The sequence below is a fragment of the Antrostomus carolinensis genome, unplaced genomic scaffold, assembly GCF_000700745.2.
Source record: "Antrostomus carolinensis isolate BGI_N321 unplaced genomic scaffold, ASM70074v2 scaffold23281, whole genome shotgun sequence".
Lineage (NCBI taxonomy): Eukaryota > Metazoa > Chordata > Aves > Caprimulgiformes > Caprimulgidae > Antrostomus > Antrostomus carolinensis.
The window spans coordinates 21,193-46,063 of NW_010295154.1; the positions used below are offsets into that span (position 1 = coordinate 21,193).

The following is a 24,871-nucleotide window of genomic DNA, read 5'->3' on the forward strand; positions in this document are numbered from 1 at the left end:
TTACCTATCACGCCCTTTCTGTAGCTGTTCTCGTCAATGTGTCTGTTGCAGCTGAGATAGGAATCATACTTGAGTTGGAGTATTCTAGTAATTAAGGGTGACTCTAATACTCTTATGGTAAGGGCAGCCAGAATTCATTGCAAACAAAACTCTTGTCCCACACACTCTGTTCCTGCTCCTGTAATCTCACCTTGTAGCCTGTTAAATACGTGATTTGTAGCAATAAGCTTTTTAAAAATTTAGGTGCATTGTTCATAATAGGTGTCTAGCACTTGACTCTTATTAACAGCCTTGTATGACCCTTTTGTTTCCAAAAAGGTTGTGTTTGGTGGGTTTGTGGTTCTTAATAAATGCTAATGTCTCAGAAGGGTTGAATGATTCACGTTAAGTCATGCTTGGTAATAAAATGCTTTAGTTTAAGTGTTAAGTAACTGTTCAGGTAGAAAATTTTTATATTATTCCTTCCAAGAAATCAGTCATAGAGCGATGAATAATCCATTGAGCAATTTCCTGAGCTGTTTGGACTGCAGTGTAGATGATGTCATAGTGAACTGTGATAGATTTACTAAAAGCTTGTCATAATATTTCGAAGTAACCTTCCTGGTATTATATTGAAAATACTTAATTTAAAAAAAAAAAAAGTCAAAAGAAGCTCTGAACCTTTCATGGCAATTTTTTAGCTGCAGGTGTGTGGGGTAGGCAGTTACAGCAGTAACAGATAACAGGTGATCTGTATTTTCCACATAATTAATTTGATTGCTCTGTAATTTGAAGGGTATATCAAAGAAAAGAAAACCTGACACTGCAGTGCACAGATACTACTGAACAAGTTCTAAGCTGAGCTGCCTGTCTAAACTGTATGCTGAAGATAGCCCAGCTCTGCATTTGGGGAGTGAATATTCCATTTTGGGATAACTGAGCACTAGCTGCATTGAAATTTTCAGCTGTTGAGTTTCTGAAGAGTGTTGCCAAGCCATATTTTAACGTCTTTGCTAAATCCATTGTAAAGACATCCTGAAAAAAATATCCTGAGGTGATGAGGATTGACTTCTTTAAAAATGAAAATATTTTGCTCTTCAGCATTCTTCAGAGATTGGCCAAGCATAAAACCTTGGATATTTTATTCTTCTGCCATTGGGGCAGGAGAAAGCAATCCAGACTGCCTGAAAATAGGAGGGGCCTTTCGTTTTTTAAGTAGCATTTGATCTTTACTCCCAAATTGGCAGAATTTTGAGGGATGGAAAACGAAAGTATTTACTAGCAACAGGTAACACCCTTTACAAGTTCAAGCAAGTACTAAAATCAACTGTTGTACAATTCTGGTTTCCTCTCTGCTTAAAAACTCTTCAAGCTTGTATTTAATAGTGATCAAAGTCACGGGAGTTGCATGTTTGAGATGTGCCTTTTCTTTATCCATAAACACACCAAACTTTTGCCAAAAATACTGGAAAAGCCCCTGTCTTGTAGTTGATCCTTTTTGAACTTGGTAGAAGAACTTTTCCAGATTTGTTTTTTTACGCAGGCGTTTGTTTTACTGCGGTCTTGTAATCAGCCTGGTTTTCCCCTAATTTTCAAGTAATTAGTCCACAGTGCAGATTTGGCTGCTTCTAGTGTACATACGGGTAGTGATATTAAGGAAATTGTTAGGTGATGAGTAGTTCATATACAGGAGTCAGAATGTAGTAAATTTAATCTAGATGCACTCAGGAAGATAACATGGGTGAAACTAAAGAGACATAAGGTACAAGAACAAACTTCCCTTGGGAGCTGAAAAGGGCAAGAGTCCGTGGGGACCATGTGGGAGAACATTTCAAACAAAGCTTCCACTTTCCTCCATCTCTGAACTAGCTGAACTGATGTTTGAAAAAACCTTTCAAGAAGTCATGAAATTAAAGTTTGTAGGTCCGTGGGATACTAGGAATCACAAGCACAAAGGGATATGATAAAGAACCTGTTTTCTCTCTTGCCTGTAAACAGAATTTTATTATCTCATCCTCTCTGATAATCATGCTACAAATAAATCTGTGTGTGCCAGTTGACTTCCTGGCCCCTCGTGATCTATCTGATTAGCATGTATAGGCCAATTTAAACCCATTGTCTCCATGTAGTATTTAAGCTTTAAAGATTCTGGATTCTGTTTCAGACCTGAAGGGATGCTTCTGTGCCTGAAAGCTTACTTCTTACAACTATAGCTTTTCGTTTAATGAAGATGTCACCATTTCTTCCATAGCTCAGAGAGAATGTCCTTCCAGGACTTAGGTAATCTGTCCTATGCTAAGAGGAGTCTGAGCAATGCAAAAAGGGGGATTACCCCTCTCAGCTAACATTAGAAAGAGCATACGTGATGAGAAATGGTCAATGTTTTAAAAGCTAAAGTTAGGTAACATGAATCCTGGGCTAACCATGGGCAAAGCTGGTTTTTTGGCAAGGTGTCTGTCTCTGGGTTCTTTTCTTGACTGTTCTTCCAGACCCTGTTTAGAGCCGTGCTTCCTAGACATTGTATATAGAAGGCTTTGGGGAACGATACTGTGTGTGTTCATAGAATCATAGAATGGTGTGGATTGGAAGGGACCTTAAAGATCATCTAGTTCCAACTCCCCTGCCATAAGCAGGGACACCTTCCACTAGACCAGGTTGCTCAAAGCCTCATCCAGCCTGGCCTTAAACACTTCCAGGGAGGGGGCAGCCACAGCTTCTCTGGGCAACCTGTTCCAGTGTCTGACCACCCTCACAGTGAAGAACTTCTTCCTAATATCTAATCTAAACCTACCCTCTTTCAGCTTAAACCCATTTCCCCTTGTTTTGTCATTAACTGCCCTTATGAAAAGTCCCTCCCCAGCTTTCTTGTAGGCCCCTTCAGGTACTGGAAGGCCGCTATGAGATCTCCCTGGAGTCTTCTCTTCTCCAGCCCCAACTCTTTCAGCCTGTCTTCATAGGAGAAGTGCTCCAGCCCTTGGATCATTCTGGTGGCCCTCCTCTGGACTTGTTCTAGCTGCTAATAATAGCAGCTAGAACAAGTGTTAGCAGCTGTGTTAATAGTACTAACGATATATCAGTGGTGCACTTGTCTACATCTCTGGTTCCAGGGGCATAGGTGGTACAGAGGAGTGAAGGTCTCCAGCTGACCTTGTCAGCAAGCTGGGATGATGCTGTTGCTCAGGCTAACTAAGGCAATTTGTAGGGCTGGGGGTTACAAAAACTGTTGTGTTAGGAGAACACGCTCCCTGTGGGGCAGGGTTGTTGTTACCATGCTGCAGAGCAGTACTTCAGTTTTTGTGGTGCCTGGCAGCTGGGATGTGATTCCCTTGCTCACATGTGCAGACGATGTCTTGCTCTCCAGGCCGTTCTGTTAGTCAGAAGTTGTGATTAAGGTGGTGCTCCTTCCTAGGGGTAGTGTTGAGGTCTGACAGGTTTAGCTGGTACTGAATTCAGCTGCCTGCCCTCGATGTTGTTATTACTACTCTCAGCAGCTTGTATGGGCTTCTGAATGAAGTGGAAAAGCACAGTTATTTTACCAATAAGCCCTAAGTCTAGAAACTCTATAATCATATGGGCTGATAGTGTGGGAGAGTGGTAGGTACTTATTTAAATCCCATTGACTGCACCATAAACATGTGCTTAAAGTGAGATACATTGATTACTTCTGTATTCCAGCTTCTTTTTAGATTGAGGAAACAAAATAACTACTATCAGGAGATTCTTAGGAAGCATCTGGCCTGTTTTACTACTCAATATCAGAAACACTTGTTTGCACAGATGTCAAGTTAAACTGTCATGCACTGTAGTTGTATCCTGGAATATGTGCACTGAAAAATCTAATGAACATCTGCTGAAGAAATTGGTTAAGGAAACTTCATATTTCACAGCTTTTGGTATATGTGGCGTACAGGTATAGACACACCTGAGACATTTGAACCGTCTGCTCAATTTATTGTACATACCGATGTCTCTTTGATGAATTACTACGAGGTGATTTTGAAATGTGCCTTGAAATATGCCTTAAGTAATTAGTGCGTAACAAGTTAGAATAATTGATTATATCTGAGGCAAACCAAGAGATGTGAATAGTGATAAATGTGAATCACTATATGAGTGTTTGCCATGGACTAATAATACAAAGTTCATATTCTAAGCATATACGTGTTGATGCAGTTGCTTGACACACATAGATCATTTTATGGTGAATTTAGATGGTGAGAGAGAGCCTCCACTTCAGATTATAAGTTCTGTATCATTTTATTGCTTTATGGTGTGAAATTTTTTGTTAATGTGGAAACTCTGTAAGAAAGACTGCACTGAAAGTGGGTTTTGGCATAACCTCGCATATACTCGTTATGCAATGTATTGGCCAAAATTAAAAGCTGGTTGACTATGAGTAAATATTACCTTGTAGAACCAGGAACCAGCAAGATGTTCTGATCCCTGCATGAATATAATGAATGAAACTCAGCTGTATCCACCACATTTCATTCATTATACAGCTGAGTTTGATTCATTATATTTATGCTTTGGGTTTTTTTGAGTGCTGCTCATCTGTTACCATGGCCAGTTCTAATATCAGCACTCAAAAAACCCAAAGCAAAATCAAAAACCAACAACAACAACAAAAAAGAATTAATTTTAAAAAGAGCCAGAATGTAATTATGGGAGAGTTTAGAAAGTCTAGCAATGAAAGGTAACAGAAGTGATGCAGGTTGTCACAAAACCAAAGGTAGTGCTGATGGGAGAATGCTTTATCTGGGCTTTCAGTATGGAGCCAGGGTTAGAAGGTTTATTGAATGTAGTAGACTATGCATTGCTGTAATAGGAGGTTTATTGAATGTAGTAGACTATGTATTGCAAGACTAGCTGATAGCAGATATTTCAGACTAGAAATACAGCACTGCAGGGGTAATTGAACATTGGAGAGATGTATGTAGTTATTTGGTTCCTTTACCGATACTTCAAGTTTGTATCTTAAAATTTCAGCATCTTTCAAACAGGCTTATTCAGACTGAGACAGAAGTTAGGGGCTTAATGTAGAAATCTGAGTCAGGTGTGGGATCTGACTTGAGCAGTCATAGTAAGGACTTTGAATTTAAATACAGTAATCTGGTCAAATTTGTGATGGTTTTAATGCTTAATTTTCACAGATGTTCTTCCTTCTGATGTCTATGATTCTTAGCAGGGAACAGCCTGCTGTCATTTGCATATATGCCTGTTGTCGCAACTCAGCTTTCTGTTGGGATGTGTGTGTTTCCTTAAACACAACTGAACTGTAGGTATAGGCCACATTAAAAATCAGTATTCCCATCTTTACTGCCCAGATGACTCTGAAAATTAGTTTTATCCAAAAAATTCTATCCTAATATCTGTCTCTTTCAAATCTCTCTGATTTGAGCTTGATCTAGATAAAATAATAGAATTGTGAAACATCTCAAAATATTCTTACTGGAGACAGCTTCTAGGATATCTGTATTTGTAGATGATGTACTTGAACCTGTAGTCTGCTTTAGCTAATGCACTCTGATTCATATTGACATTCTGGGGTGAATAGAAGTGAAATTTACTTGGATTCTGGATTATCAGATAAACGGGTTTGTTTAGGGTTTTAATAGCATCACCATTCTGCACTTGAAAGGAGAAATTTTTTGTTTGTTTTTAGGTTAGGACAGTAATGGATATACACGTCTGTATTTTGGAAAAGTAGTGTGACTTCTACCCATCACCCTCTTATTCTGTTTCTTTTAGGTGGGTGGCTTATGAGAATCCTGAGTTTACGGGGGAGCAGTATATACTGGCTAAAGGACTATATCCCAGCATTGAGGCATGGGGAAAAAAAAGGAAAGAGTTGCAAAATATCTTCAGTTCAACCCATCATTATGGTAAGGAGTTCATTTTATACTCGTTTTCCAAGTTTCTCTGATGTATTTGGAGCTGTATTTTTTCTATCAAATTCTGTTTACATACAGTCTTTAAACTTTAAACAATAATAGTAAACTTTTGTATGTTTGTTGTTTTATCACTGTTTAAAATACTTTTTTTCCTCTTCCCCCCCCCCCCCCCCATATTCTCTTTCTACTATCCCCGAAAGGGGTAAAATCAAGGTAAGATCCTACTCTTAAGTGCCTGAAACATACTGTGTAGTGTCTGTAACATGTATAAATAAAGAAATGGCTTTTTGTCTGCTGTAACACTCAGGTATTTGCACAGATGGTTGAGTAGTCAGACAAACAGTGAGACGTGCAGGTGAAGGAAGGCTGCTTTCCAGGCCTTTTAAGTAAGGCATGTTAATGCCCAAAGAAGGTAGGATTTAATACACAGCTGCCATCAGAACTTTCTCAGGTCACAGGCAATGTTTTGGTTCAGCAAGTGAGCTGTTTTGGGGTATCGATGATTTTTCTGAGGAGCTGGAGCCTGCAACCCTCTATGCAGAGGTGCAGATACCTGGAAGTGAGGGATCTGCAAGTTAGATGTTGTTCCTGGTACAGTGGAGACTTAATCCCTTTTGAACCTAGTTCTTCAGTTAACAGTTCTGCTAGTGGTGGCTGCGCCTGCATTAGCATTCACTCACAAATACTGCTGAGTTGTGCCTACAAGTTCATGCCATCTTTGTCAATAACCAAGAGAAGGAAATGGCAGGGAGAGCTTGTCTGTTCAGTGAGTTACCATATTTTTACGTTGGACTGTCTCTTCTGGGCCGGTACTAATATGTAGTTTTCACAGTGAGGCTAATGGGTGGCCTTTTTCATCTTCTCATAATTCTAAACCTTTTAATGTTTGTCCCTGTACAAAGTTATTTTTATTTCAGTTAAAATGGTGAGTATGTAATGGAACTGAAAACTGGGGAGAAGAGTCTTACATGTCTTGTTTAGCGTTCTTGATTAGTAGCATGCCTCACTGAAATCACTGATAATGTATAAGCTATGGGGAATAAAAATCTCAACGCTGCTTATTTTCAGCTATGTGCATGAAAAATTATTTGCATCTGTATATTAAGCGCCTATTAAGACCTTATCCTAAGGAAACAAAGAAGTAATGGTGTGTAGTCAACAGACTGCATCCCTTGTCAGCATGTTCCTCCTTGGAGAATGCTGTACGTGCCCACACTTGTATCTGTTAAGAGTGAATAAAGCTGGTAGGCATGTGATAATGTGAATGACTTCTGTGTGATCAGGGTTAATTATCCTCTAAGTAAATTAGCAGCTTTGCTGCTTAGAAATTTTTTTCTTTTCAACAAGGACAAAAGATTCTGGGTGATGTATCCTTTCTTATCATTTGAGCAGAAAAAGAACTGATGTGACTCTTAACTATGGCTGTAACAGGCACCTAAAGCCCATCTACCCTGGGAATATATAGCATGTCTGTTGGCATGTTGTCCGAGTACTTTGCCAAGATTATGCACCATTTATGTTCTGAGAGAAATAGTTTTCATTTAGTGGGAAGAGTATGTATTTTGGAGATTAAATGGATTAATGCTCTAAAACAAAACTGTTTATGGCCCTTTACTAAGATGTGCCTATTCTGGCCATTCTGTGGGAATTTAAAAATCTTCTCCAGCAGATAGTGCAAGGAGCTGTCTTTGTTAGTGTTGTTTTTATTATTTTGTATGTTACTGAGTGATTTACAGCCAGAAGTAATTTTTTTGTATTGTTACCTTGTTCAAGAGAACAAGGATTGCAACACTGACGAGGAAACAAAAAAAAAATATATAACTGAGGAAGTCTGAGTGTTTTAAGTATGTTTTAATCTAATTATAGAAATAATGGTAGAGACATGATACTGAAGGTTGAAGAATGAATTGTTTTTAAATATGTTTATAACTTTTTAAAGGTCCAGTTATTTTCAGAGCCTGAATTCAAGGGTAACTGCCAAATATTTGAAAAAAACACACGATGTATTGATTCATTTGCTGTGAAGTCTTCCAAAATTTTAGATGGCAGGTAAGTTTTATTGAATTAATATTGCAAAATCACTAAAATGGTAAAAGTTTTAAAAAGCAACCAACTTTCTAACACCTGAAGTGGTTTCACAGGTGGGGAATTACAGGGAACAATGCATTGCAGTTTACACATCAATCTTTAGCTCATCAGGTCAAAACATTGTGAATAATGTTTCTGTCAGTGGCTCTTGCTAAAGACTGAGAAGCATTAGCATCATTTTACTTGCACAGAATTCTTAAGAGGCAATATCTTCTCCTTCCTGCAGCTGTATAGTGTATGACCAGGAAGATTTCTCGGGTAACCAGTATGTGTTAGAAGAAGGAATCTATCCTGATCTGACAGCGATGGGTTGTTCACCCCAAGCAGTTCTAAAATCTTTACGGATTATAAATACTGTAAGTAAAGCTACTAGATATATTGTAAAATAAAGATAAGTACACTGATGACTCTGACCTCCCTTTGCAGCAGTAAAAATGCTAGGGACACACAGATAGCAGGGGAGTGATTTATTTATTTATTTTCTGTGGAGTAGCAGTTAAATGTCGTAGCTGCAGTTGGTTCTTTTGACCTCTGTGCTGTTTGGGCAAAGGCGAGGATGTCACAGAAGCAGCTGCCTGGGATCGCTGTTCTTAATGACGGCTTATAAAAGGACTTCTGTAAAAAGAGTCAAAGATGTGTCAGATAAATGAGTTTATTTCCCAGTAGGAGAGACCTCTTAAAAATGGGTTGAGAAATGTCAGTAGGACAGTGTGAAGAAATACCTGTACTGTGGACCTTGTTTTTTATGCATATTTAAAAAGTAGACTTAACCAAGCTACTATAATCAGGGAAATGCAATTTGAGTTAATCACTAAATAATGCACCCTTCTAGATAAAGTAAAGCAACACCCAATGCTATTTGGCAAAATCAGACAGTGGTGTTGTTATGTGTGGTGGATACAAACAACATTTACATATTTTGTAACTCATCAGTGGTGTGGAACGAGTTTGCTCAAGCCTATACCCAATCATTATGATGGATCACTTACGGAATCTGCAAGTATCTTTTGAGATCAAAGTAGTTACTAGAAAATGTGGTCAAGAATCCAGGAACTTATGGCAATATGAAGAGATGGTACTCATTTTAAAAAAGGAGGAGTACACTATTGACTCTCTTCTTTGAATTTGGCAACTTTATTGCACTCCACTTTAATTTTGGTAACCCGTCAGTGATGTAGCATTTGACGAAGGAGAACTAAAATGTGTCATCCTCTTTCATGTCTCTGGAGCATTTTGATGTACAGAGTAAACAAACATCTGCAGCAAGTATGTCTGCCTTCTGAACTCTTTGACTGTCCGGTAGACAGATTTTAATAACAAAATACAAGTGTTTCTAGCCAAGCTTGGTGGGTGATCACCATGAATTAAAATAGGCTCTTTGGTACATGGCAGCATCGAGTTCTTAGGTTTAAAATGCTTGTTTCAAGCTGGAAGGATCAGCTTACTTTTGGAAGATTAATTATTTGTGACAGAAACTGTTGTGTTAAAACAGCCAAATGCCAGTTCTGTGTCTCTTTAAGTTCTTATAACTTCTGAAATGTGTTCTAGCCCTACAATTTATCATACTTCAGACAGTAGCATGGAGCTGCATCTGTCTGCAAGTCAGGTGCTGCTGCTTCCTTCTTCAGAGTCTTCCTGCCTGCAGAGAAGACAAATGCAGGTCGCTTCACTCAGCGGTTTGTTAGCAAACCAGAATACAGAGAATAAGAAGTTAGGTGGAAATTATCATATTATACTGTTCATTTTTCATAATTTTACAAATACTTGAACCTTATTATTCTACATACTGGTTTCACCTGTCACATAGATTTTGGGACACCTTTTTTGGCAGTGCCAATCTTAATTCCTCCCCTCCACCTGTAGTTCCCATAACTTTCCTTATGGTTTTTCTGTGATGTTTCTATACAAGAAGCACCTTTGCTATTTTGTCACTTTGCTATACTTATCTAGTTTAACTCCCCTTTGCAGGGATCCATGTCTAAGGGACTGTAAAAAAATGAAAACGAAAGGGATATTTGATAAACTTGGAAGTGAAAGTTAAAAGGGCTTTTCTTCTATAAGCTCAAGGTTTTTGTTGGTTTATTTCCTTTTTTTATACCATTGTATCTTTGCTTGATTGTACTTGCTTTTCATGCTCTACGTGGATGTACTGCAGATAGAAAATAGCGTTTTTCCTTCTTGAACTTGCTACATGTCCTTTTTCCTGAACACGCTATGGAAACAACTGTGAATGTGGTTTATGCTTGAAAAATCATGTTAAAAATACTTCTTTTCAATGAGCAGCTCTGTGAAATAACTAAATGTAGACATACAGGAGCATCAGCTTTGTACAGCGCAGTACATGGGAAGTACTGGAAGTAAACTTGTGAGCTGACCTTTGGGGAACGTTTCATTCGACAGTTCTGCTGCTGAATCTAAAAATGTCCAAAGTAGAAAGCGTGGCAGAAAATTGGAGAATGTCCTTTTCTGTCTATTTTCTTTTATAAGTAGATTATTTCTGAAGCATTGCATATGGCTTGAGGACTGCTGCCTGACTAGCAGTGCGTCTCAGAGCGCAAGCGCAGGTCTATAAAAGGGCTGAGGGGTCAGAGACACCAGGACATCATCATTATGTGACTGTCCTTTTGGGCTCTTTAGTCGTGATGATGCATGACAGTCTAACTGGTGTTAACCTTTCACGATGAGGATGAGTGAACTCTGATTTTTGGAGTAAGCTGAAAGGCTTCTCCCGGGATTTTCCGCAGCCTAGCAGCATGTGTGTGACCAGGAAGCGTAGCTCAGCTGCTGTGTGATCACCTGGACTGCTGTGGAGATAATGGTGACGCTCATGCAACATTGTCATCCAGGCCCTTAAACATCTAAAGGGAGATTAAAGAGGAATTTAAGCACTGTCTAGAAATTGGTAGACATGAAGTCTTGCCCAACAAAGTCACACGGAAACAAGAGATATGGCTGCAGTGCATGTACGGAGCCACCTCTGCCTTGGAGGGCCTGTTTCCGTGCCTGAGGCCAGATGGGAGCCTGTTGAGACTTCGCGTCATGTCGGGCGTTCCCGACTCCGTGGATGTGTTTCAGGCATGCTGAACACACGCCAGCGGGAAGGAGCTCTTCTGGCTGGGACATTGGTTTTATGCAGTTGTTGCTGGAAGACTTGTGAGAAAGGGAGTGGCAGGGTCATTTCTATCTACGAGTGTAAACTCTTAACACCAGGACAGTCAGGCTTAATTGACTTCACCCCGAGGGACTTCAAACCCTTGCGTCCTAGCATCTAGGGAAGGGCCTTAACTGTGAGAGGTTATTTCCAGTCCACTACAGGTACTTTGCCACACAGAAAAGAGTATAAAGTTCATTACCCAGAAGACATTTTAAATTGATTCAGTCAGTGACACGGGGAGCTTCATGTGGGCAGAAGCCCTTTGACACCAGAAGCGTTTTGACAGTGAGAGAGAGAAGGATAATCTCCCCACAGCAATTTGGAGGATTCAGATGGTAACAGTTTTTGCTTGAGTTATGAATTTCACCTCAGAAGTAGGAATCTAGAAGCTTTTGTCAAGTCAGAGATTGATGTTGCCATAACCTACTATTATAAGAGTTAAAAATGAGAACAGTAAGTGATAAGCAGTGCTGACAAGGCTGTCATCTTTTGAAACTGTAGAAAGCAATATTATCTTACTGTGTGTTCAGGTCTGAAGAGGAAAATTCCCGCAGTGAGTGGGGTTTAGTACAATGGAAGAGGGATGTAGCATTAATTAAAATGTGTTTTTAAACTTTACTTAAGATATTGTGCAAGAATCAACCACAGAGACATCTGTGCATGCCTTAAGATAAGGAAGTTTTATGTTCTATGCAAGAAGATCCCTTGTATGTTTTGTATAAGGGCTGCTTATTATTTTTTAATTACTTTTAAGTAACTTGTTGCAGAGCAAAAACACTATTCAAGGTCTTTGATCTTAAACAATCAAGAAAACCTCTGACATAAAAGGGCTGTGTGGAGTAATGATGTTCACGGTCACCATCTGGAGTTCTATAAAAGTGCTCACCTTCCCTTTGCAGGAGCTGTCCGAGCCATGCATTGCTCTTTTTGAAAAGGTGGGTTTCCAAGGAAAGAAAGTTGAATTCAGTACAGAAATCTTAAATCTCCAGTTCCTGGGATACAGTCCTCGAATAGCTTCAGTTCAAGTCCTTGGTGGCATGTAAGTTTTAATACACTTTTTGATTCTTTAGAATTATGTATTTATTCAACAGAAAAATTGCAGGTGTTAGAAACCAAGGAATATAAAATTAGAATATCATAATGTGCAGTTCATTAATGCAGTTTCTTCTTGCAGAACCTTTTTGCATCCTGTTTCAACAACATGTTGTCATTGACTGATGACCTGTGCTAGAAGTTGAAATGAATTTGAATAAAGCTTACAGGGAAACTGGTGTCTTCTTTTATGGCATACTATAAAAGCCAGCTTGCATAGCATCCTTAAAAACAACTTCTGTGCTCTTGGTTTAAGTCTCAGTCATTAAAAAATCATTCAATTTGTGACCTGTGTCGTAAGTTCAAAATGTTTTAATAAATCTTTACATTCATCCTTTTACCTAGATGTTATGGACAGAGTGATACAATCAGATCATGATCTTGGCCCCTTTTGGATCCATGTATCATGGATCATGATACAATCAGATCATGATCTTGGCCCCTTTTGGCATTAGTAATAATCCCTTTTACTCCAGAAATCAGGTCCGATTCTTGGTTGTAAATCTAGCAGTTAAATTTGTCAGCTATTTTTAGGCAGTTGTGTTCTCTAAATTTACTTCTGAAGATCATGTGAAAAAGTAGTCTAGGATGAAGCTTAAAAACTGTCTAGAAGCATTTTGAAAACTAGTGTGCTGTCTTCTTCCAGTGTTACAGCAGATCTGATAAATTTATCTTTTTGTGTTTTTCTTGTTGTTAACCTCATCTCCAGGATACTTGCCTCAAGTATATGTTCAGGTTTTTTTCTAACTTGAAGTATTTTACTTTTTTTTTTTTTTTAAACAATAGATCCGTGTTACTGTTGCTTTCAATGTAAATGTGTTATTTTGAAGAGGTGAATTTCCAAGGTGTGTGCTAGAGGGACGCTGTTGGATAGCTTAAGACTGCCCTCAAGTGGATAGCTAATACCAGATCTGTAGAGCAAACCATTTTCCCCATCTGGTTAAGCTGGTCAAAGGGTTTCCTTAGCACCCCAAACTAAAGTTTGAAACATAAAGGTCACAAGAAAAGGTACATGCTCCATATTCTTAAGTCTCCTGAGATTTCAGTATCTTTCACCATAACTACAATCTAGTTGATTCTCACTTTCCATAACATGAAATAACATGAAGTCAAACATCAAGTTACATCTTTGCGAAGAATATGGTTAGCATGATTCCAGGTAATGGAGTCATGAACTGTGAGTATTTCCTGTCCAATGAATATCTGTGTTTTTTCTGGTTGATCACTGGAAATGTATAGAGTATGATATGAAAATTCTGATTTCGTTATAGCAGTGTTGGCTGCTGAAATGTGTCAAAATACAGGTTTCAGAGTGTCCTTGCCTCTACTGCCTCCCTTACTGAAGGGGTTTTTGTCTTCTCTTCCTTAGCTTAAGAGACCTCTGTTTATAATTCTCTTTAATTTCATATCTGGAGATAGATCTGTATCAGTCTGTGAAAAAGCACCGAAATTAAGGTGAGCGTGCTTCTTCCAGATACAGACATCTGCTGAAAAACCAGTCAGAGGAAAGGAGGTAACAGGAGAATGTGCGTATGGAGTGTTCACCTGCTCAAAAACCTGTGGCTATTGGACAGTTCCAGCAAATCAGTGTGAGAAAAGTCAACAAATTGCACTGTATTGCAGGCTATTTCAAAGTCTAGTTGTAATTCATTGCCTGTGCCAGTAGTAGAGAAGCAGAAGTCAGGTTCTGACAGGTTGTTCTCAGTGTGATTGTAAGTGTGGTTGGATGTGTGCTAGGGAATGCTAAACAATTTTTTTCTGTATATTTTTTCTCTCTTTTTTTTTTTTTTTTTTTTTTTTTTTCCCTTTCAGGTATTTGGAAAGAAGGGTGTTCTGAAATAAAACCTCTATCAAAATACCCTAGAGAGCTTCACCCTTTTGCAGTTCCAGTATTTACTTATTGCAATCTGCATCCTTAGTAGTTTTTTCCCATGTGGGTCAGGCCTGTCCAAATTAAGATACACAGAACTACTGGTTCTGCACATGTAGCAGTCCAGCATATACAGCATATGTAGCATATACATATATGTTTCTTGAGGAGTATATCCATCCATATATCCTCCTTCCACAGTACCTCCTGAAACCAGATGATATTTGAAAGTTGGGGTCTTCCTTTAAGGCATGAAAATACCTTAAAGGTTCCACTTAAAATTCAGAAGGAACTTCTTTACAGTGAGGGTGACAGAGCCCTGGAACAGGCTGCCCAGGGAGGTTGTGGAGTCTCCTTCTCTGGAGACATTCAAGACCCACCTGGACGCCTTCCTGTGTGATCTCATTTAGGTTCCTGCTCTGGCAGGGGGATTGGACTAGATGATCTTTCGAGGTCCCTTCCAATCCCTGACATTCTGTGATTCTGTGGAAATGCTTTGTTTCATTCAGCTTGTAATTTTTAAATAACAGGACTTTAAAATGTGAACTCCAGTGTACTCATCTTAATTCTATTGATCTAAACCAGGACATGATTTTACTATTTTTGAAGACCTGTTAAAAAGAAGTTCATTTGCTTTCCAAAGCTAAACACTACTACTTTGTGAGATAGATTTCTATTAAACCTATTTATTGATTCCAAAGCAGGATTTGGCAGTAAAAGCATTTTGATTTATTTATTTTTTTTTCCTCGTAGATGGATAATTTATGAGCATAGTAATTACAGGGGGCGTCAGATGTTGTTACCACCGAATGAAATTCCAGATTGGTATAAAGTGAGTGGCTATTGTCAGATCGGTTCTCTGAGACCTTTGCTACAGGTGAGTCGGCTCTGACATGAGATTGTCAAGTTCTGATTTTTATTTTGTAATGGGGCAGGGGGATATTGCACAGTTGAAAGCAATGTTGCAGTCTTGATGAACGTCTCAAGCTTCAGCAATGGCATTTGTGTAAAAAAATAGCTCTACAGTTTCGCTCATAATAAAAACTTTTTGATTATGCTATGTGGCTTTGCAGTTCTACTGCTTGGACTGTTCAAGCAGCATACTTTAAACCAAAGAACAGAAGACAGCATATAAGGATTGGCTAAATTATTTTAACAAATGAGGGCTATAACTACTATCTAAAAGTTATTTTAAGTTGTTTTATAATTAGCACCCAAACTGGTCGCTGGTGTACTGTCTGTACTATCTGCATTGGTTTTGGAACAAGAAGCAACAAAATTGGATACTTCAATTAGTAGTGATTTTGTGTTGATTTAGGGAGGGAAGGTCCTTCCCTGTTTATAACGTAGCAGAATAATTTGCAATTCTAATGCAAAATTAATTCTTGTGGCATCCTTCTCATTTTGTTTATAAGTAAGGATCACATGATCTGGTCCAGTGTTGCAGCAGTCCTGTGAGCTCTGTTCTTGCTGAGCCATATTTTATTGAGGAAACAACTTTTTCTAATTCACAGATTATACCTGTAACCAAATGCATTTGCTTGCTGTCACAGCACTGTCTTTGTATAGCCTTAAGCAGAGTTAGGAATAATGCATTTCGGCTGCCCTGGCTGAGAGCTTGTCTAAACAGAAATGTTAATGTGTTACAAGATGCGTCATGAATGTGTAGTGTAATACTTGCTGCCAGTGAAATTAAGCTGTAGTGCACAAATGCACCCTTAATGAAAGCTAGGAGCATCTATACAGGAGGTTAGCAGAGAGAAGTTAGTGCTGCTCTGAACTGAAAATTCTTAGCTTTCCACTGTGCGCTGATCTCAGGGCACAGGAAAGTCTAAAACTCTCTATGCAGAATGGCAAATTCTCAAAGCTTGGCTTGTCCTAGACATTTATGGACTCTGGAATTAAATGCTGAAATAGAAAAGTTAAGCCTTCTGAAAGGAAGAGGGAGGCACAGGGTTCAGCACTGAACAGTAATTACTCTGAAGTCAACCAGAGCAGGATATGTTCTGCGCTGAGACTGTGGTTAAAGAGTTCTGTTGTTTCCTGCAGAAACGTGTGTACTTCAGGCTTCGAAACAAGGAAACGGGAAAGTTCATGTCAGCTGATGGAAACTTAGACAACCTGAATCTTCTCAGAATACAGGTTGCGGAAGATACAGACTCAGATGATCAAATCTGGGTTTATCAGGAAGGATTCATAAGGTGCCGGGTGAGGCTCAAGTTCAATGTGAATTTTTTCTTTTCCTTTCCAGTAGTGGGGCTTTCTGAATTAAATTCCTACTGTATCATCTTAATTTATTTTATAGGCTTATTCTGCTTCAGCTGTAATATAATCTTTGTAGTTCTGGTTGGTGGCTGGCTCTTTCAGGTGATATAAACGAGTTGTATGATAACCTTTTTTGATGCAATGGAAATTTTGACATATTTTAGTTACTATTTACTTTTCCCCTAAAGAATAGTAGCCTCATAAGTACAATCAACGCCAGACGATCATTGTCTTGCTCTTGGTGACCTCCTTCCACTTTCATGCCCTCTTTCTCCACAGTGAAAGTACCGTAAAAGTATCAAAGCGGGGAGACCTTTTAAAATGCAGACCCTTCCTGATAATGTTTTGAACTATGCATACCTTCTGACAGGTCGACTAGTGTAATGTAGGTTATATCCTCTTCTGCATTCAGGCAAGCTTAAAGATAAAATCCTACTCTTTGGGGTTTTGGGGTCTTTCTGTTTGTTCTTTTCTGGTTATCCCTGTACTTGTTGAATTCATCCCTTTTCCATTCCTCTGGACAAGTTTCCAAATGAAGTCCTGCTTTTCTCACTGTCCATAAAACTAATCATGTACGAACTGTCATTGAGGTAAGCAGAGGTATGCACAGTTTATAATGTTTAAACACGAATAGTCTTAGGTAGGGATGCTGGCCAAAGAAAATTAAGTTACTTTAATACTGTTAAACAGCTTGACTGCAAAGAATCATGTGAACTTTTTCTATAGGATTGTATAACTTCAAAGGAGCCATTTATAACTATGTCATCTATGCTGGAGGGAAGAATCTTACTGCTAATAAGCTAAGGCATTGTTTGGACATGTTTACAAGACACATGCAGTAGTAAAAGGGATTTATGCAGACAGCAAAATGATGCAAAGTAAGCTAAAAGCTTTAATATCGCATACAAAAGACTTCTGTCTTGACAGTACCTCTCAAACATGTCACTGAAAGTGTTCATATCGAGACAGTGTGGTATTATATGGCTTTGGATACATGCTCTTGGGTTTTGTCCCCATCTCTGTATTTTATAAAGAAGTTTTTCTGTGCACAGAAAATACACGGCTCGTGCTGTATAGCAATCAGGTAGCTTAGTGCAGAATGCAAGCTGGCAACGTTGATCTTAAATGACTGAACTCCTACAGAGCTGTGCTGACTTTCCATTGAAAATGTATTTTGGACAAAAAAATTGTTTTTCCACCAGATTTTAAAAAGAAAATTAAGCTCAGGAGTGGGTAGGTACGTGTGCGTAGGCAGACGTAGGTCACTGGGAGAACGAGTGCCTTTCTTCCGGTAAGCTTGGGTCATCTCACTGACTTGAGTCATGGTTAACGCGAGGTATGCCTGAGGTTTTCAAGGTAGGGCTGTTTTAGGTAGGTGGGATAACCAGCAAGCAGGATATGAAACACCATTCTGCTCATTTTGTCAGAAGCAGATATGAATAGCAGATAGGAAGTCAGCTCTCTTCACTCTTAATGAACCTCTTGGAGATGGGTGAAGTAGTGGCCTAGTGGACCTAATGTGTAAGCTTTGAGTCTTCCCACCAGAGAACGTTTTTAGATAGAGATGAGAATTTCAGAGCTGCAGAACTAAATCGACTTAACTTCAGTTCTAGGTTGTGACAGTAAGAAGTACTACTTTTTCAGATCTGTATATTTAATCATTTATGGCCATATCAACAATGGCAGATGGGTGTTTGTTTAATCTGCCACTGAAGTCCATTCAGAAGTTACAAGATGGCTTATGGTGATCTACTGAAAATCACTGTTCACACAGAATAATTCACTGTAATGTACTACTAATGCAGCCTTAATATTCTTTTCAAGTAAGCTTGATTTTTGACAGTTCTTTATTTAACCATAAAGATATTTGCAGAGTTTTGAAATTAAGTATTACAAATGACTAAGAAAAGAATATAGGACAAAGAAGAAAATATTATTGTGGTGCACTGTGAAATTCATACACTCGATACTGTGCAGTTATGTCCTTTATCTCAAAAGGTTATTGCAGAACTCGAAATGATTGCAGAGAAAAAAAAAAAGGATGCACAGAGGAGATGGAAAGGCTTCTATGGAAGGAAGAAATGAAATAGCTAGGACTTTTTAGCCTGCAAAGGGAGCAGTTTGAGGGATGATATGATTGAAGACTCTGCAAACATAGCATGGACAAGACATCGCTTAAAATAAGGGAGGGGAAGGGGCGTGAGGAGAACATAAAACTGGTACTTGGTTATCCTTTTTTTTAATTACTTTTATTTTTAATAGTCGTAGTTAAGATTTGGAACTGCTTGCCACAGAAGGGTTATGATACAGAAGGGTGTTCATGTAAAAGGGTTACATTGATCTCAGTGGGTAGTGACTAACAAATTCACAAATGGGACAGAAACTGTCTGAGTATTAGAGGTACCAGCTCTGCATAGAAAAGTCTCTGTTCTGGAAATTGCTGTGGATTGGGAGAGATTACCAGGAACCTAGTGCCTACAACAAGAGCAGGGTGAATGTAATCTTCCATGGCATCTGCTGTTGGCCACTGCTAGAGGCAGGAGCTAATTGTGCCTTTTGATCTGATACAGCATGGTTATTTTAATGTTCTTATATATTGGAGAGTGTCAGCAGAAACCGGAACAAAAGAAAACTAAATAGTCTTGAGTTTGGGGCAAAAATACATTCCTTTAGGGAAAGTAGTTCCTAGATTCTGTTCTCACCTGCTGACATCTCTCCTATCTGATTAAAAACCAGTGGATACTAGACGTAAGGCTGTTTTGAATAATTGCTATTGCCTTTCTGATTACACAGATGGCAGAGGATTGCTGCTTGACAATTGTGGGAAATCTTATAACTCCTGGCTCTAAACTTGGTCTGTCATTTGAGCGGAACGAAGACAAACAATATTGGCATATTAGTCCCGATGGCAGGATTTATAGCAAGATGAAACCCAAACTGGTTTTAGATATCAAAGGTAAGCAAATGTGTTATCTCATTACATTGTGTCTTAATTACATGGTATTTACAGAGGGATAAGCACTAAACGTGCCTATAAATTAAGGACGGTGTTATAGTTACTTTCATCTAGAATCAAAAAAGACATGATTAGCTAGTCTGACCTCCTGAATTATACAGGCCCTAGGACTTCATTTTGCCTCTCCTACATAGAGTCTGGTAACTCACAGTACTTGCTTATCTTGTATTCCCAGTGTCCACTCACTGTAGATATCCTCAGTTAATTTTATGTGGCACTGGGTGATGTGAATATAATTACTTAAAATGCTGAAGCAAGGAAAACCTAGCCTCTCATTAACTTTAATTTGTACAGAGCAAATTTTCTTACATAGCAGTTGTAGATGCAATAGCCAAAGGATATTAGGAAAGCAAAGGGGCAGGCTTGTACAATGATGATTAGATGCAAAAGTTTTTTCATTTGTTTATTAATGGCTATACCTTTATTGTGAACATGAGATTCTGCCATAGCAGCCTAAGGCCTGTGCACACTTGATGCATGTTTTACAGTCTCTTTTGCTACAACAATTTGATTCATGTAGATAGTGTTTTTGAACTTAGTTTTTATAGTTTCATAGATCTCAAAAGCAACAAATGGAATGATTAGCATAATCAGCATAATCAAATGTTCTTACATAACTCTGCTGTTTTGGGTGAGGAGAAAAATAATTTTCTATAGCTCTTAAATTTTTTTTTAGCTGTTTTAAAAGTAATTTTGCATTGATGCTGCGACATTAATTACAGCAATTACCTTTTTTTTTTTTTTGTAAGAAAAAAAAAAACAGAGTAAACAGCACTTTAGAACTAAAGAGGACAGGACTCTCAGAACTGTGAGAAAAGGGTTATCTAATGTCTTTCAGTACAGCACTGTCAGAAATAGTCACAAATTCTCTTTACTACCATAAAAAGCTAGTGATGATTAATTATAAACTCATCAAAAATACTCTAGTTCAAGGGAAGGTCTTTAGTCACAATGACTCTGCATACCTTTTTCTGAAGGCAGTTCCCAAACAAGCAAAATTACTATTATGCTGCCTTGTCTTCAGTTCATCATGTTAAAAGCAATTATGTATTCTGCATTTATAAGTGAAGAACTTCATGATGGGTAGGTCTGGTGATGAAAGAAGAGATGCACTCTTAGTTTTAAAAAAAATCCTGTATGGTAAATATGGAAGAACAGGTACATTTAGCTTTCATTTGAGAAAGCCTAATGGGAACACTAACTCTTTCTGCCACTTCTGCTGATCCATTCTTGAGCACAAATTGAGCATTAATGAATTCTTCAGCAAATGAATGCAGTTGTTCAGCTCTGCAGTCACCAATGCCACCTTGTGGACAGACTGGCATAGCAGAAAGCTGTGTCCTGGGCACCGCTCTATCAGAGTAAAGTCTGTTGTTCCACTGAAAAAAATTCCATCTTTTCCTATTATCACGTTTATGTTCTGTCAGACCTCGCTTAAAAAATATTTTTCGCAGTGCTAACTGAGCTATGTAGCTAATGCTGTTTTTTGTAGCTGCTGGTTAGGTATTTTTTCCTCTGGGAAAAAATTATTCTCATAAGAAATTCTTACATTGAAACTAAAACACAACTATTCTAACTACTAAGAAGAAAATTAACTCTATCCTAGCAAAACCAGGACAGTATCTCTACTGAATTTTACTAATTGCCTGGTGGTGGCAAGGAGAGAAATCATGTTGGTGTTAACCTTCTCAGAGACCTTTCTGATTTGGGACAGTGGCACCAGAAAGCCTCCTCCAAATTCCTGAAGTAGAGAACAGTTAAGGTGCTTGAGATGGCATTTCCTTAGTACAAAAGTGCTGTTCTTAAATGTGCCTGGCCATGCAGGAGGACTCCAGGTGCCCAGCATATTACTTTTCAAGACCTGCCAGAATCCATCTTGGTTACACTCGCCATAAGCTTTCAGCTGCCTGGCTTGTCTTTGCTCATTTGGGGAGGGTGAAGCTATAGGGGTGTAGAATGAAAGGCAATGGCCATAGAAGTGTCATAGAATCATAGAATGGTTTGGGTTGGAAGGGACCTTTCAAGGTCATCTAGTCCAACCTCCCCTGCAGTGAGCAGGGACATCTTCAACTAGATCAGGTTGATCAGAGCCCCATCCAAACTGACCTTGAATGTTTCCAGGGATGGGGCTTCTACCATCTCTGTGGGCAACCTGTGCCAGTGTTTCATCATCCTCACTGTAAAAAATGCCTTCCTTATATTTAGTCTAGATCTACCCTCTTTTAGTTTAAAATCATTACCCTTTGTGTTATTGCAACAGGCCCTGTTAAAACATTTGTCCCCATCTTTCTTACGCCCCCTTTAAGTATTGAAAGGCTGCAATAAGGTCTCCCCGGAGCCTTCTCTTCTCCAGGCTGAAAAAACCCCAACTCTCTCAGCCTGTCCTCATAGAAGAGGTGTTCCATCCCTCTGATCATATTTATGGCTCTCCTCTGGACCCAGTCCAACAGGTCCATGTCTTTCCTGTTGCTGAGGGCTCCAGAGCTGGATGCAGTACTCCAGGTGGGGTGTCTCCAGAGTGAAGTAGAGGGGCAGAATCACCTCCCTTGACCTGCTGGCCACACTTCTCTTGATGCAGCCCAGGATACAGTTGGCCTTGTGGGCTGCAAGAGTACGTTGCCGGCTCCTGTCCAGCTTCTCGTCCACCAGTACCCCCAAGTCCTTCTCTGCAGGGCTGTTCTCAATCCTTTCTCTGATCAGCCTGTATTTGTGCTTGGGGTTGCCCCGACCCAGGTGCAGACCTTGCACTTGGCCTTGTTGAACCCTATGAGGTTCACATGGGCTCACTTTTCAAGCTTGCCCAGGTCCCTGTGGATGGCATCCTGTCCCTCCAGCGTGTCGACTGCACCACTCAGCTTGGTGTCATCAGCAGACTTGCTGAGGGTGCACTCAGTCCCACTGTGTCATTGATGAAGATACTAAACAGTACTGGTCCCAGTAGGGACCCCTGAGGGACATCACTTGTCACTGATCTCCATCTGAACATGGAGCCATTGACCACTACCCTCCTGGTGCTCTGTGTAAATAGTTGGGTCAGATGGCTGCTTCCAGTGGGAATAGGACCTGCTATTGCAGGTGTGTTGTACTGCACAGGATGGATGTGTCCTACACTTCTGCAGTACGTACTAGAGCTAAGGAATAAAAAGTCAGTTCTGACTTTCAACTCTAGTTGAATGTTCCTTTGCTTCTGAGTTTCTGAAGTCAGAGAATACTAATGGTACTCTATTCTATGGGAACGTTTGGCATTGCATCATGTCAGTACATCAAACCCCTCTAAGAAAGGGTTATATTTTGCATTCAGGTATGTTCAGCTGCCAGTGGAAACAGCTGAACATTGGGTCATATTCTGTGTGTGGAGACTTGTGATGAAGCTGGCCAAAATGCAGGATTATAATGGTGAAGAGTAAATGAGGACCAGACCTTGTCCCTGCTGTGGTCATGCTCATTTTGTCTGTTAGCAGCAGGACTTATTTCATCATGTAAGCATCATCTTGAGAGCAAAGTGACGACTGTTGAGGGGAAACTGAACAGCCAAATTTAACTTTTGGGAAGTGACTGTCTTAAAGGAGCAACACCTGACTGCACTGCAGTGTTTCTTTCTTTCCCCATCCAGGCTGAAAAAGCCAAGGTCCTGAATTCCTGAAGGGGTGGAGAGGGGCAGGCAGGCTCCCTTGTTTCAAAATGAATTCCAGAAGCAGGCAGTGATGAAAATGAGTTTGGCTTTTCAGTGCCTTGGGGAGAAGAGAAACTGTCTATGCCAGCACTTAGTAGAGTTGCCCTGAAACCTAGAGTACACGTCTCTTATTTCAAAGATAATCTACACTCTCTGACATTTTTCTTTACAGGTGGCACACAGTACGATCACGACCACGTTGTTGTCAACACAGTCAGCGAAGAAAAGTTAACGCAGTGTTGGGAACCACTAGTTGTGTAAACCCAAACAAACAAAGATGACGTGTGAATTAACCATTATTCCAGACACTAGAATTGCCACTGCCATCTCAGAAGGACACAGGATCAACAATGAGAGTTTTGTCTTCTCTCTGCAATTTTTCAAAAGAACATGTAACAGAATGATTTCACCTGTCTGTCTAAGATTATTATCCCTATAAAAGCTTGAATCTCTCTCAACCTTCCTCCCCTTCCCCCCCATCAACACAACTCAGTGTGAGACAGGGAGTGGTAGCATGCCTATGCCTTGGGCTAGAGTGGAAGAACTAAAGGTGGGAGAGATCTCATGCAGTTACGATTGTGTCAGTGAGTAGTTAATCCAGAATAGTCAATAAGCATAACTTTAAATTATTTTTTAAAGTTTGGGGGTTTTTTAACTGAGAGAAGGGCTAAAAAATAATTAAAGCTTATTTTACAAAGGACAGGAGTGCATGCAGTGTGTACGTGGGTATAGCAGCTTGGACCCATGGGCTGTAGTACAGAGAAATATTCACTACTGGAAATTAATGTTTGTTTCACTGGAACAAACTTATGTTTACTGCAAGTTTAAAGACTGTTAGCACACAGCACATCCAAAGAATTTTTAACATGTGGCTTCAAATATAGTTAGTATGCTCATATAGTATATCCTAAATTAAGAAGAAATTCTAGATTTTTTCATGTAGAGATTATGTAAATTAATAGATGTTTGATAGAAGAGAGGGCTGGCAAAATGCCGCATTGGAATGTGAAGAACTTGCCCATTTTCTAGGCTGCCTAAGTTGTTGAATTATGGGTATTTTACTTCTTTGCCAAGTCAAATTTTTATCTTTTAAAACTTCTCCTGTAAGCATAGTCTTCCTGAACTCCAAAATCATATAGAAAACAAGAATTCAGAGAGAAAGTGTCACTACAGATGACTGCAGCAGCACCCAGGCACTGTGGTTACCAAGTTTTTGAGCCCTGTCAGTTGCCAGAGTCCCTGGTGTTTCTGGTGATGCTGGAGAGCAATGTCTGGGGTGGGCTGCTGGCTCCTGCTGCGGCTGGGCTGAAGTGTCAGGCTGCTCTAGCAAGGGGCACAGCCAAGCCTGGATGCGTGCCCAGTCACAAGGGCTGTGCCGTTCAAAGTAAGCATTACTGGTTCTGTAAAGGGCTTGTGACAACGGAGACATACTAGTGACTGCAGGAGGTTCTTCTGTTTCCCTGCTCTTAACCTGGTTTTGTTTGTTTTCCTTAATTATATTGGCAAAAAGGTAAAATACAGAGAGTCTTGTACTATGCTGCTGTGTTTTGTTCTGGCTTAGACCAGTGTTACTACAAGCTGCTCCTAGGAGCATCCAGGCCTTTGTCTTGCATCGTAAGTCTGTTTAAAATTAACACTTTCATTACTATTGTATTGCCTCAAAGGATACTGGTGCTTTTATTACCACTCTAGAGGAAGTGCCTTACTAATTTTCCTCCTTTTGTACAGACGTACTGCAGTTTTGTTGCTCTGAGATGTGCTGCTTTTAGTTCTTCACAGAAAATGTATCAGTTTCAAAAATGCATTGGTTCCAAACAGTGGTACTTTGTCATACTGATGT

General features: G+C 39.4%; 1 protein-coding gene across 1 annotated transcript in view; it reads left to right on the forward strand.

Annotated features, from left to right (window-relative positions):
- LOC104532640 (beta/gamma crystallin domain-containing protein 1) overlaps positions 1–23,292 on the forward strand; it is a 43,699-nt gene extending 20,407 nt beyond the window's left edge. The window contains 10 exon segments of the mRNA XM_029087450.1: positions 5,731–5,815; positions 5,817–5,877; positions 6,067–6,086; positions 7,813–7,922; positions 8,188–8,317; positions 12,015–12,154; positions 14,831–14,954; positions 16,127–16,285; positions 19,136–19,298; positions 23,204–23,292. Coding sequence (XP_028943283.1) covers positions 5,731–5,815; positions 5,817–5,877; positions 6,067–6,086; positions 7,813–7,922; positions 8,188–8,317; positions 12,015–12,154; positions 14,831–14,954; positions 16,127–16,285; positions 19,136–19,298; positions 23,204–23,292 — 1,081 coding nt within the window.
- The last annotated feature ends 1,579 nt before the right edge of the window (positions 23,293–24,871 follow it).